The 14160-nt window shown below is 36.0% G+C and overlaps 1 protein-coding gene across 2 annotated transcripts in view; it reads right to left on the reverse strand.

Moving 5' to 3' along the window:
* SETD2 (SET domain containing 2, histone lysine methyltransferase) overlaps positions 1 to 14160 on the reverse strand; it is a 142863-nt gene that overhangs the window by 16316 nt on the left and 112387 nt on the right. For both annotated transcript variants that reach the window (XM_072653431.1, XM_072653422.1), the window contains one exon: positions 10576 to 10687. In XM_072653431.1, the coding sequence (XP_072509532.1) occupies positions 10576 to 10687 (112 nt within the window). The remainder of the gene's footprint in view (positions 1 to 10575; positions 10688 to 14160) is intronic.

A 14160-nucleotide genomic window follows, 5' to 3' on the forward strand; every position in this document is an offset into this window, starting at 1 on the left:
TGATGGAATACTACTATATTAGAGAAATGATGAGAAGGATGCTCTCAGAGAAACCTGCAAAGACTTATATGAGCTAATGCAAAGTGAAATGTACTGTGTACAAAGAAGCAGCAATACTGCAGGATGATCAGCTGTGAAGGACTTAGAATGAACAATGCTATTTATCCCCAGACGATGAACCGATGGTATCTGAATGCAGACTGAAGCATGCTTAAAAAAAAAAAATACTATTTTTCTTGAGTTTTTTTTTGGGGGGGGGGCCATCTATGTTTTCTTTCATAACGTGACTACTATAGAAGTGTTTTGTATGACTACACATGTATAACCTATACTGAATTGCTTGCCTTCTCAATGGGGGTAAAGGGGAAGGGAGGGAGGAAGAGAGAGAATTTGGAACTCAAATTTTAAAAATGAATGTTAAAAATTGTTTTTACACATAACTGGGAAAAAATAAAATACAAAAAAATTTTTTTTAAGAATCATTTATTCAGCAAAACTGAGTATAATCCTTCAGGGGCAAACATGAATATTTGATGAAATAGAGGACTTTCAAGCATTCCTGATGAAAAAGCTAGAGATGAAAAGAAAATTTAACTTTCAAATACGAGACTCAAGAGAAACAAAAAAGGTAAACAAAAATACAATTAAGAGGTAAGAAAGAGGAATGCACTGGGAGAAGGGGAAAGAGAAAGGCAGAATGGAGTAAATTATCTCATATAAAGGAGCAAAAAACAGCTTTTGTTTTTTGTTTTTTTACAATGTGGGGAAAATGGAGGAGGGCATTTGAACCTTACTCTCAATGGAACTGGCTCAAAGAGGGAATTACATCCATAGTCAGTTGGGTATAGAAAAGTATCTTACCCTACAGGAAAGTAGGAAGGGAAGGGAATAAGAGAGGTGGGGAAGGGGGAGGGGGGGAGATAATAGAAGGGAGGGTACATGGGAGGAGAAGATAGATGCAAAACACTTTTGAGAATGGACAGGATGAAAAGAGAGAGAATAGGATAAACAGGGGGAAAATAGGATGGTGGTAGATATACAGTAATCTTAAGTGTGAAAAAAAATTTTACATCAAGTTTCTCTGATAAAGACCTCATTTCATATATTGAGAACTGAGCCAAATGTATAAGAACAAGAGCCAGTCGCCAAATGATACATGGTCAAAGGACATGAACAAGAATTTCTCACGTGAACTAACCAAAATTATCTTTAGTCATATGAAAAATGCTCTAATTCACCACTAATCAGAGAAATGCAAAAGTAAAACAACTGAGGTACCACATCTATCAGATTGACTAATATGACAGAAAAGGAAAACGACAAATGTTGGAGGGAACGTGGGCAAATTAAGACATGAATTCACTGCTGGAGTTGTGAACCGAACCTTTCTGGAGAGCAATTAGGAACTATGGCCAAAGGGCTATAAAATCATGCCAAGCGATACCGTTAAGTAGGTCTTTGTACCAAAGAGATCAAAAACAAAAAAGAAAAAAAATCTACACATACAAAAAAATTTTAAAATATTTAAAGTGGCTCTTTTTTATGGTGGCAAAGAACTGGAAATTGAGGGGATGTGTCCATCAACTGGGGAACGGCTGAACAAGTTGTGGTATATGTAGTACACAGAAAACTAATGTACTATAAGAAGTAGGATGCTCTCAGAAAAATCTTAACTGATGGAAAGTAAAATATGCAGAACCAGAAGAACACTGTACACAGTACCAGCAATATTGTATGATGATCAACTGTGAATGACTCAGTTATTCTCTGCAATACAATGATCCAAGTCAATTCTGAAGAACTTAACGGTGAAAAAAATGCTTTCTACCTCCAGAGAAAGAAATGATTAAGGGTATGAATACAGACTGAAGCACACTTTTTGAAACTCTTACTTTTTTCTTGTGGGTTTTTTTTTGGTTTGTATATTCTTTCACAGCAGAGTTAATATGGAAATGTTTTGCATGATTGTGTGTGCATAACCTATATAAAATTGCCTGCCTTCTCGATGAGGGGAGAGAATTTGGAACTCAAATTTTTAAAAACAAATCTTAAAGTTATTTTTATATATAATTGGGGAAAAATAAAATATTAAATATATATTTTTAAAAACAATCAAAAGAATGAAAAAATAGAAGAGAATATGAAACCACTCATTAGAAAAGCAACTGACCTGGAAAACTGATCGAGGAAAGGCAATATAAGAATTGTTGGACTATCTGAAAGTTAGGACCAAAAAAAAGAGACGATATATATCAAGAAATCATTAAGAAAAATTGCCCTGAAGTTTTAGAAGTAGAAGGTTAAAGAGAAACTGAAAAAAAAATCTACTGATCACCACCTGAATAAGATCTCATGATGAAAACTTACAAACATTCAAAGCTCCCAGGTTCAATGGGAAAATACTTCAAGCAACTAGAAATAAACAATTTAAATGCTATGAAGCTAGTCAGGATAATGCAAGATTTAGCAACTTCTACGTTACAAGACCACAAGACATCCACAAGATATTCTGAGGAGCAAAGGAGCTGGGCTTGCAACCAAGAATAACTTACCCAGCAAAGCTGAGTGTAATCCTGCAGGGGGAAAAACCAGATATTTTAATGTATTACAGGAGTTTCAGGTATTTAGGAGGAAAAGACCAGAAATGAATGGAAAATGTGACCTATAAGAATCAGGAGGAACACAAGAAGGTAAAGATGAATGGCCAGTTATAGGGGACTTAATAAGGTTAACCTGTTTACTTCTTATACGGGAAAATGTTACCTTTAATTCTTAAGAATGTTATCTCTACTAGGGTAGTTTGAAAAAGCATACATAGATAGAAGAGGTTGGGAGGTTGCACTGAGCATGAGGCGATGACCCTAAAAAATAAAACTGAGTAGGGAAAAGTAAAATAGAGCAATGAATTATACCATACAAACTGAGGGGTAAACAGAAGAACTGTTACAGTGAAAAGCTGATATTGCTAGAACCTTATTCTCTTCAGAACTGGCTAAAGAGGGAGTAACACACATATCTAGAAGGATACAGAAGTCTTCTTAACTTACAGAGAAATAGGAGGGAAAGGGGATAGGACAAAAGAGGGACTCTTAGGAGAATGTACAGATTAAGAAAAGGAAGGGTAAGGAGAGAGGATAAGGAAGGAACTTTTAGAAGAGTGTGTGGAGTGGGGGGGGGGCAGCAGGCAGAAACAAATCAGAGGTCTGAAGGGGGAGAAAAGGATAAACAGTGAGGAAAAACAAGATGGAGAGAAATATACAACTAGCAATAATAACTTTTAGATGTGAATGGACGGACTCATCCACCAAATGGAAATGGATAAAAATGAGAATCTGATAATATGTAGTTTACAAGAAACACTGAGTGAAAATAAAGGGTTGGAGCAAAAATTTATTATGCTTCAGCCGATGCAAAAAAAGCAGGGGTAGCAATCATTATTTCAGACAAAGTTAAAGCTAAAATAGATCTAATTAGAAGAGAAAAAAGAGAAATTACATTATGATAAGCAGTACTGCAGCTAATGAGGTCAATCCATATTCAAGAATATCAATGCTAAAGTATTTAAGTAATTAATACTAGACCTACATGCACCAATGTTACAAGCACCCAAATTTTTAAAGGAAAACCTAATGAATTACATGCAGAATAAGAAAAAACTATAATAGTGGGGGACTTCAACCTTCCCCTCTCAAAACTAGATAAATCTAACAAAAAAAAAGTCAAAGAGAGGAATAGAATTTTAGATAAGCTGGACAAGATAGATATTTGGAAAAGAACTGAATGGGACTAAAAAGGAATACACCTTTTCAGCAGTGCACCATATCTTTTAAAAAACTGACCACACATTAGGGCATAAAAACTTTATAATTAAATGGAGAAAAATTAAATGCATAGTTTTCAGATTATAATGTAATAAAAAAATTATACTTAGGGACCATGGGAACACAGTTAAAGATTAATCAATTAAATAATCTAATCTTAAAGGTTGAGGGGTTAATGATTAAATCATAGAAACAATATGTTTATCAAAAAGAATGATAATGAGACAACCATACCAGGACCTATGAGATACAGCAAAAACAATAATCAATTAAATATGTCTAAATGATTGTAATCAAATTAGCAGATCAATGAATTTAATATACACTTCAAAAAAGAAAACCAAATTAAAAATCCCAAATTAAATACTAAATTGGAAATCTTAAATATTACAGGTGAGATTAACAAAAGAGAATGTAAGAAAACCACTGAATAAATAAAATTTTGAGTTGGTTCTATGAAAAAACAATAAAATGAATAAAAAAAGTGGTTAGTGATTAAAAAAAGAAAACCAAATCACTAATATCAAAACTGAAAAAGGTGAATATACCACTAATGAAGATGAAATTCAAGCATTAGGAGCTATTTTGCCCAATTATATGCCAATAAATTTAACATTTCAAGTGAAATGGAAGAATACTTACAAAAATATAAAGTGCCTAGATTAACAGAAGAGGCAACAGAATACCTAAATAAATCCATTTTAGAAAAAATAAATGAACAGGGCATAAATGAGCTTCCTAAGGAAAAAAAACATCAGAAACAGATGAATTTACAAGTGAATTCTACCAGACATTTAAAGATCAACTAATTTCAATACTAAATAAATTATCTAAAATAATCGGAAAAGGAGTACTCCCAAACTCCTTTTATGAAACCTCATACCTATTAGACTGGCTAAAATGAGAGGAGAAATGACAATTGCTGGAAGAGATATGAAACTGGAACTGTGAACTGATCCAACCATTCTGGAGAGCAAACTGGAATGATACCCAAAGAGTTACGAACTGGAATTTGAAGGGATGCCCATCAATTAATTGGGGAATGGCTACACAAGTTGCGGTATACAACTGGTGGAACATTACTGTGCTGTAAGGAATGATGAACTGGCTGATTTAAGAGATAATGGAGACTGAACTGAACAGAACCAAACGAATACCGTACATAACAACAATATTGTTTGGAGAATAACTGAATGATTAAATTATTCTGAGCATTTTAAATACTGAAATTGGAAAGGAAGATGCTACCCACCACTAGAGAAAGCACTGATAAAAAGAAATCTGCATACTATGGTGTTACAAGTGTGTGATGTGTGATGTGTGATGTGTGTATGTGTGTGTGTGTGTGTGTGTGTGTGTGTGTGTGTGTGTGTGTGTGAGTGAAATGGTAACCTTCTAAGTGGTGGCAAGGGAGAGAAATAGCTCAGAACTTATAAAGTTACCAAAAAATAAATTAGAAAATAGTAATAATACCTTTCCTTAGCTCCACCAAAGCCAATAACCCTCAAAGACACAAAAATCAAATTTAAAAGCATAAAGGAGAGGGAGTTGTCAGCAGGCAAGTGTATGAAAAATGTCAAGACAAAAACACTTTTTAGGACTTGTATATTACACTGAAGAGAAGAGCCAGGAGGATGCTTTAGACACTTTTTGGGGTGGGGTGGGGTGGGGTGGGGTGGGGTGGTGGGGTTTAAGTACAAAAGAGTCTTGAGGTAATAGGTTTAAAACAAATTAAACAAAAGGTTACGCTGAGGGTCTCCTACTGGAATACTTGAGCTGTTACAGAGGTGTACGATAAAAGGCTAGTCCTCAAGCACCCCTCTGTAATGTAATTACAGTTTTGCTTTATCTATCCTTTGGTCTCTCTAGTCCCATTCCTAGGCACCAGATGGATGAGGATAATGATGATAACCACTGACATTTATAAAGCACTTTCAAGTCTGTAAAAAGTATATCATTCATTCCTTGAAAACACATTCTATCATGGATATTTATCAAGAAGCTTTTGCTAACCTAAGCAGTGTCAAAAGGGACACAATCCATTATACTCCACGATCTGCATGTACTTATACATGAGTCACGATCTGTGTCATTTTTTTAAACAAAGGCAATATATTTCCTGAGTGCCACTACCTCATCTTATTACTAGTATTTCCATAACTAAAGGTCTGATATCCAATATTATACATATATATGAGCTACTGAAAATATATGATAAAGCAGCCATTTCCAAATAGATAAATGGCCAAAGGATATGCATAGTTCTCAGAACTACTTGGAGGAGTGACTGTAGACTAACAATCCATAAAAAAGGACTGCTCCAAATCACTAATGAGAGAAATACAAATCTAAATAATCCCAAGATTCTACCTTACATCCAGCAGATTAGCAAAGAGGATGAAAAATTACAAATAGTCAGTAATGTACAGGCTGTGGAAAGATAGGTACTTTAAGATACCATTGGTGGAGCTGTGAAGTGTACCAGTTCTTTTGGAAAACCATTTAGGATTACAATAAAGACATTTAAATGTCTATACCCTTTCCCTGAAATCCCACTGATGGCTACCCATATAGTCAAAGGAAGTCAAAGACAGAATGTTCTCATCTATGCCAAAATACTGTGCTGAGGACTGTTATGGCAGCTCTTTTTGTGACAGAACCTCAACCTGGAAACCAGATAAATACCTATTAACTGGAAAGAGTAGCCAAATAAATTGTGATACAGGAATGTAACTGAGCATTAATGCAATGTGTGAAATGATGACTATGAAGAATACAGAAGCACTGAAGACTCCTATGAGTTGATGCAAACTGATGCAGAACCAGGAAAATAATATACACAAACACAAAATATAATAAATGCAAATAACAAAAGACAAAACAAAACTGAATACTGGGAAATGAGGAAAGGGATACATGGAAATGAAAGTAATGTAAAAATAAAATGATTAATGAGAATAAATTTTTTAAAAGTATTTTTATTTGCTTTCCAAAAGTATTAAAATGATGTAGATTTGTTACTGTATCTTGATAACTGCTTTATTTTCAGTTTTCCTTCTTGGCAACATAAAGTACTGGGATATTTGACTAAAAATTGATAGAAGTTTCTTGTTTGGGATTTAAGGTTACATGGAGCTATTGCTGCTGCTGCTGTTCACAACTTGCATTTTAATCCTGGGGAAGACGCCTGACTATGTTATTTACCTAAGTAATGAAAAAAGTGTGTACTTTGTAGTGAGGTCAAGAACAAGGAGTGAACATTTCCTCTGCCCAGATCCCCACAGAGGGCAGTGACAGTCCTGGTTCTCTTTCATGCCCACTGCAAACTTCATGCTGTCTTTAGGAATATGCACCATAGCACATCTTTCATGATCCATGAAAGAGAATACATGGCCAAACAGGGATTTCAAACCTGCAAAATTCCTGAAATGTAGTCTTTTTCTTCTAATGTTCAGATCTAATCAAGCAGAGAGAAATAAGGTAACATATGAATTATGTTTCCTTCAAGAAATTTAAGCGTAAACTTCAGTGTTTACTTATTAAGTACTTTAGGATGAACCATAAAACCTGGATTGAATTTATAATGGATTCCCACAGAAATAAAGTTATCACACCCACATACTTTTCAACTAAAATCATTGAGAATTGATGCAGTGAACTTTAATTATTCTGTGTTCCTTTAAAATTCTAGGGTAGAAGTTGAAAATGTGTAGTTTTATGTAGGGAACGTGGCCCAAGCAGTAGAACTGAATGACTACAGATCAATTTTAACTCAAGTGCTCATGTCACTGAATTCCACCAGTCAGATTACTGGAGCTAATCTTATCATTTAGGGATGGGACCAAAAATGTCAAGAGACAAACTCTTGATTATCATCACATCCTTCTCACCTCCCTTTTGTGGCTCCGCCTGAGAAGGCTATCTACAATAAGTGCTTCTACTTCCTTAACTTTTCTTTCTTTTCTTAATTCTCTAAAGTTTGGCTGCCAACTCATCATTCAATCAAAATTATTTTTCTCCAAAGTTACGAATGATTTCTTAAATCGCTGTTATCTTTACTTCTTCTACGAAGTCTCTGACACTACTGCTTCTCTTCTCCTTGGCGATCTCTTCTCTCTAGGTTTCTATGACAGCGCTCTCTCATGGTTCTTCTAATCATATGATTGTCCCTTTTCAGTCTTCTTTGCTTGATCTTCATTCAAGTCATGCCCACTAACCAGGGTCTCACGCAGGACTGTCTTGGGCCCTATTCTCTTGCTCTATTCTATTCTGTTTGGTGATCTCATCAGCTTCCATGAGTCTATCACCTCTACTTATCCAGCCTTAACATCTCTATTGACCTCCAATCTCCCATCTCCAACTGCCTATTGGACATAATGAATTATAAGACCTGAACATGCCCAAAACTGATCTCATTATGTCTCCCCTTCCTAACTTTCCCATTATTGTGGAGGATATTATCGTATTCCCAGTCATTCAGGTTTGCAACCCAGGTGTCATCCTCAATTTTTCACTCTTTCACTCCCCATATCCAATCTGTTGCCAAAGTCTGTCAATTTTACCTTCTGAGGGGAAGCTAGGTGGTGCAGTGAGTAGAGCACTGGCTCTGGAGTCAGGAGAACCTGAGTTCAAATCCAGCCTCAGATACTTAACACACTTTTATTGTGTGGCATTGAGCAACTCTAATTGCCGTACCTTCTCTCCATCATAAAAAAAAGTTACCTTAACACCTCTCACACGTACCCCCTTCTTTCCTCTGACATGCCCACCCCTCAGCATTCCACACCTGTCTGCCTGTCACAGGTCTCTCTCCATTCTAGTCCATCCTTCATTCAGCTGTCAAAGAGATCTTCCTAAAGCACAGGTCTGACCATGTTACAGCCTCCTACTCCATAAAATCTTGAAGCTCCCTATCACCTCTAGAATTAAATAGAGAAATGTCTGTTTGACATTCAAACCCCTTCACAACCTGCTCTGCTCACCACCCCACCCCAATTTCCCATTCTTTTTTACATCTTAATCCTAGTGCCTTCCTCTGCTGATTATTTCCAATAAATTCTGCATATAGCTTGTTTGTACGTGGTTGCTTGCATGTTGTCTCCACTGTTATTCTATGAGTTCCTTGAGAGTAGAGATTGCCTTTTACCGTTCTTTGTATCCCCAGGGCTTAGCACAGTGGGCACGTAATAGGCATTTAATACATGTTTAATGACTGACCAACTCAAATACTGACATACACACTAAGTTGTGATTCATCCCAGCAGACAATACATTATCTCCACTGTTGGACACTATGGATATGATTATTATGGTGCCACCCTATCCCCAGAGTTTTAGCTGATCCTGAGTTGGTGTACTGTTTATCAAGAATCCATAGAAGGTAACAGTGAAATAGAAAATTAAAGGAAAAAAGTTCTCAAAATGTTAACAACAACTGCCATTTATATAGAACTTTTAAGGTAAATTATTTTATTTTTTCCATTCAAAACCCTAAGGGATAGATTATTTTCTCCAATTAACAGATTGGGAAATTCAAATCTTTATTTTGTATTCCACCCCCACCAAATTACAATTAATAAAACCAAAGTATACAGAAGGGAAAAAAGAAGTTCTATTTTACTCCCAACTACTTTAAATAATGGCAGATAGGTGATGCAGTGGATAGAGCACTGGATTCGGAATCAGGAAGTTCAAATCCAACCTTAGACACTTACCAGCTAGCTGTGGGATCCAAGGCAAGTCACTTAACCCTGTTTGCTTCACTTTCCTCATATGAGGAATGAGCTGAAGGAAATGGCAAACCATTCTAGGATCTTTGCCAAGAAAACTCCAAACGGAGCCACAACGAGTCAGACATGACTGAAACGACCAAACAACCTTAAATAATTTTTGCCACACAAGTTGTGCTTTGAATTTGAATTTAGAGAATACGGCAATACAACAGTCAATGGTAAATAGTGCGGTAGTAAAATGACTGAAGTTATTTACCTGATATTTATCAAATTCCAGTCATTCTTAACTTGTTTTTTTCCATCTCTCCAACAAATATTAAATACATGGAAGGAGGAAAAAAACAACTTATTTTTAATGCTTAACAAAATATAAAAAGGTAAGAATTCAGCTTCTCTTTTATTTTACTTTTCCTATCTTCCCCATCCTGCACAATCTAACAATATTCACTGGATGCACGATGGTGGGAAGCAGAACTAAACAGAACAAAAGCCTTTAGTTTCTTACTTCCTCCAGGTTGCTTGAATCTTAAGTAGATAATCTGCCTTATGAGTGGAAAGTGCTACGATTGTACAGTTCCTTTTACGTAGTGATTGGAAAAGGCATAAAATTCCCAATCTGTTCCTGTTTCGGCACTTGTCCCTATCAGATGTAAAGGACACATGTAAAGGAATGCACTCTCTTTCTTGACTTTTCTTTTTCAGAAGGTTGTGGGGCAGAGGGGAAGGGGACAACAGTGGACAAAATGGGATTCTGAGCTTCTTTTAAAAAAAAAATCTTAAAGATTTACATGTTTGCGGAAGTTATTACATAACCAAATTAATTTCATTTCAGAACAACAGTAAATGAACCAGGACTGAACGAACACTGATTACAATTTTCAGATTAGACTATAGTTTAAAAAAGAGCCAGAGCATTTTTTAAAGACATCCTGAGATAAACATGGACTATTATTCTTGTGAAAAGAGTAGCGACAGACTACTTGGCTACTTGTAAATAGGGGGAAAAAAAGGGCCATACTCACCTTCATGGGGTTTTCATCATAAGTTGGCGTTCCCAGGTCCATTTCAGCCTCATGTTCAAGGTTGGCCTCATCTCCTGGGCTTTCCCAAGTAGGAGGATCCCACTGAGTTTGCCTAGAAAAAAAGATAGATAAATAGTGACTATTTAGTTTTTGATTAGCAACAAGCACAACTCAACAACAATATGAAAAAACAAAGAGTCAAGTAGACACGATTACCAGTAACAATACTTCTTTTCTTCTAATCTAGTCTATTTTATTTTCTTAATTAGCTAAAGATAAAGCTGACTGAACATTAACTGCCGTTTTGCAATGGTCATGCACAGTGTGTATATGTAGTCTGCATCTTAAGATAAGGTTTCCTTGAAGGTTGGATTAAAAGAGAAAAAAAGCAGGATACAGATTTCTGGGGCCAAGAACTCTCACTCTAGTATTCTTCAGGTCTCCACAAGCCTACAAAGAAGTCAAGGATTCAGGAAAAGCTAGCCATCTCAAGCAAATATTGTTGCATAGCTATATAACTCTGCTATGGTGTTCAGATATTTTCAGAGTTGAAAAAAACAGAAGGGCTAGAGGTAAGAAGAAAGGCCTAAAGCGGAACAACTGGAAACAATACAATAAAATCTAGAAAATATTTATAAACAATATTTTGAAGACTAAGTTCATAAGTTACACATGTGTATTAAAGATTTTTAAGGAAAACGTGTTGCTCTGAGTTTAATCACTTTTCATCATTATCATAACGATTTTTTAAAAAACAGGATTCAGAACGCTAATCTAGTCAGCGACACACACAATTTCAAAAGGAAGAGGTTAGGGTAAAAGCATTTTGAAAAAGGTAGACATTCTTCCAAGGAAGACATGGGCCTTCCCCTTTACAAGGTCACCTCCTCTACCTGTTAAGCTATCAAGAATTTAGTTAAGTGCCTACTACGTTCTAGGCGTTGTGTAGTAATCAGGGAATAAAGTGAGGAGGGGCCCCCCCCCTCAAACTTTTTTCTTGAGTTGCCCTATTTCCCAGGATGAAGTCCTCTCCTATCCCGACAACAATTTGTTACTTCCAACCCTAACTGAACTCTCTCAGTGTGCCCTTGAGAGTTGAACAAGCTACAAGACAAGCACCAGTCAGGCTGCACCAGAATGATAAACTGTAACCCCTGTAGATAAGCAGACCATTCTGTTTTCATGATCCAACAGTTCCCAAGGGAAAGTAATGCTGCCCCTGCCATCCTGCTCCTTCATGCTCCCCCTTTCCTGCTTTTTAAAATTAATTTGTTTGTTTTCAGTTTTCAACGATCACTTCCGTAAGTCTTAAGTATTCTCTCTCTCCCTCTCCCCTCCTACCCTGAGACAGCATGCAATCTTATATGGGTTCTACACATACATTCTTCTTAAACACATTTTAACATTAGTCATGTTGCACAGAAGAATTAAAATGAATGGGAGAAACCATGAGAAAAACCAAACCAAAACAAAACCTAACACAAGAGAAAAGTCTGCTTCATTCTGTGATCCAATTCCATAGTTCTTTCTCTGGATGTGGATGGCATTTTGCCTCGAGTCCTTTGGGAATATTTTAGGTCCTTGCATTGCTGTGAAGGGTTAAGTCTATCAAAAACAGTCCTCCCACACCGTGGCTGTTATTGTGTATAATGTCCTCCTAGTTATGCTCATTTCACTCAGCATCGGTTCACATATGTCTTATCCAGGCTTTTCTGAAGTCCTTCTATTTGTCATTTCTTATAATACAATAGTATTCATTACATTCATATACCACAACTTGTTCAGCAAATCCCCAACTGATGGGCATCCCCTTGATTTCCAGTTTTTGGCCACCACAAAGAGAGCTGCCACAAATATTTTTGCACGTGGGGCCTTTTCCCCTTTTTATGATCTCTTTGGGATACAGTCTTAGAAGCAATATAACTGGGTCAAAGGGTATGCACGTATTTGTAGCCCTTTGGGCACAGTTCCAAATTGCTTTCCAGAATGACTGAATTAGTCCATAGCTCCACCAACAATGAATTAGTGTTCCACCTCTTCCACATCTTCTCCAACATTTATCATCTTGCTGTTTTGTCACGTTTAGTCAAACTGATTGGTGGGAATGTGGTACCTCAGAGTTGTTCTGACTTGCATCTCTCTAATTAAGTGATTCAGAGCATTTTCTATTATGACTATAGATAGCTTTAATTTCTTCCCTGTAAATTGCCTGTTCATATACTTTGACCATTTATCAATTGGGGAATGATTTGTATTCTCGTACATTTGACTAAGTTCTCTATATATTTTAGAAATGAGGACTTTATCACAGATACTAGTTGTAAAAAATTTTTTCCCAGTTTTCTGCTTCCCTCCTAATCTTGGTTGCATTGGGTTTGTTTGTGCAAAAACTTTTCAATTTAATGTAATTAAAATTATGCATGTTGCACTTCAAAATGTTTTCTATCTCTTGCTGAGTCATAAATTTCTCCATAAATCTGACAAATACACTAATCTGTGAATAGTATCAATCTTTATGCCTAGATCATGTCCCCATTTGGACTTTATTCTTGTGTATAGTGTCAGGCATTAGTCTATGCTCAGTTTCTACCACACTACTATCTAGTTTTCCCAGTAGTTTTTGTCAAACAGTGAGTTCTTACCTCAGAAGCTGGGGTGCTTGGATTTATCAAACAACAGACTGCTATATTCATTGCCTACTGGGTCTTGAGCACCTAACCTATTCCAATAGTCTACCCCTCTATTTTTTAGCCAGTACAAAGTGATTTTGATAATTGCTGCTTTATAATACAATTTGAGATCTGGTAGCTAGGCCACCTTTCCTAGCATTTCTTTTCATTAATTCCCTTGATACTCTGGACTGTCTGTTCTTTGAGATGAATTCTGGTATTATTTTTTCTAGCTCTAGAAAATAATTTTCTGGTAGTTTGATCGGTATGGCACTGAATGAGTAAATTAGTTTAGGTAGAATTGTTATTTTTATTATATTAGCTCAGCCTACCAATGAGCAATTGATGTTTTTCTGACTTTATTTATGCAAAAAATGTTTTGATTGAGTACATATAGTCCCTGGATTTGTTTTGGCAGGTAGACTCCCAGATATTTTATAGAGTCTACGGTTACTTTAAATGGGATTTTTCTTTCTATTTCTTGCTGTTGGGCTTTGTTAGTAATATATAGAAATGCAGGTGATTTATGTGGGTTTATTTTGTAACCTGCAACTTTGCCAAAGTTGTTTATTATTTCAAGTAGTTTTTTACTTGATTCTCAAAGTATATCATCATATCACCTGCAAAGAATGATGATTTAGTTTCTTCTCTGCCTATTCTAATTCCTTCCATTTCTTTTTCTTCTCTTATTGCTAAAGCTAACATTTCTAGTACCATACTGATTAACAGTGGTAATAATGGACATCCTTGTTTCATCCCTGATCTTACTGGAAATGCATCTATCTTGTCCTCATTGCATATAACGCTTGCTGATGATTTTAGGCAGATACCGCTTATTATTTTAAGGAAGGCTCCATTTATTCCTATGTTCTCCAGTGTTTTCAAGAGGAACGGATGCTGTATTTTGTCAAAAGCT

The sequence above is a fragment of the Notamacropus eugenii genome, chromosome 1 (assembly GCF_028372415.1).
Source record: "Notamacropus eugenii isolate mMacEug1 chromosome 1, mMacEug1.pri_v2, whole genome shotgun sequence".
NCBI classification, from domain to species: Eukaryota; Metazoa; Chordata; class Mammalia; order Diprotodontia; family Macropodidae; genus Notamacropus; species Notamacropus eugenii.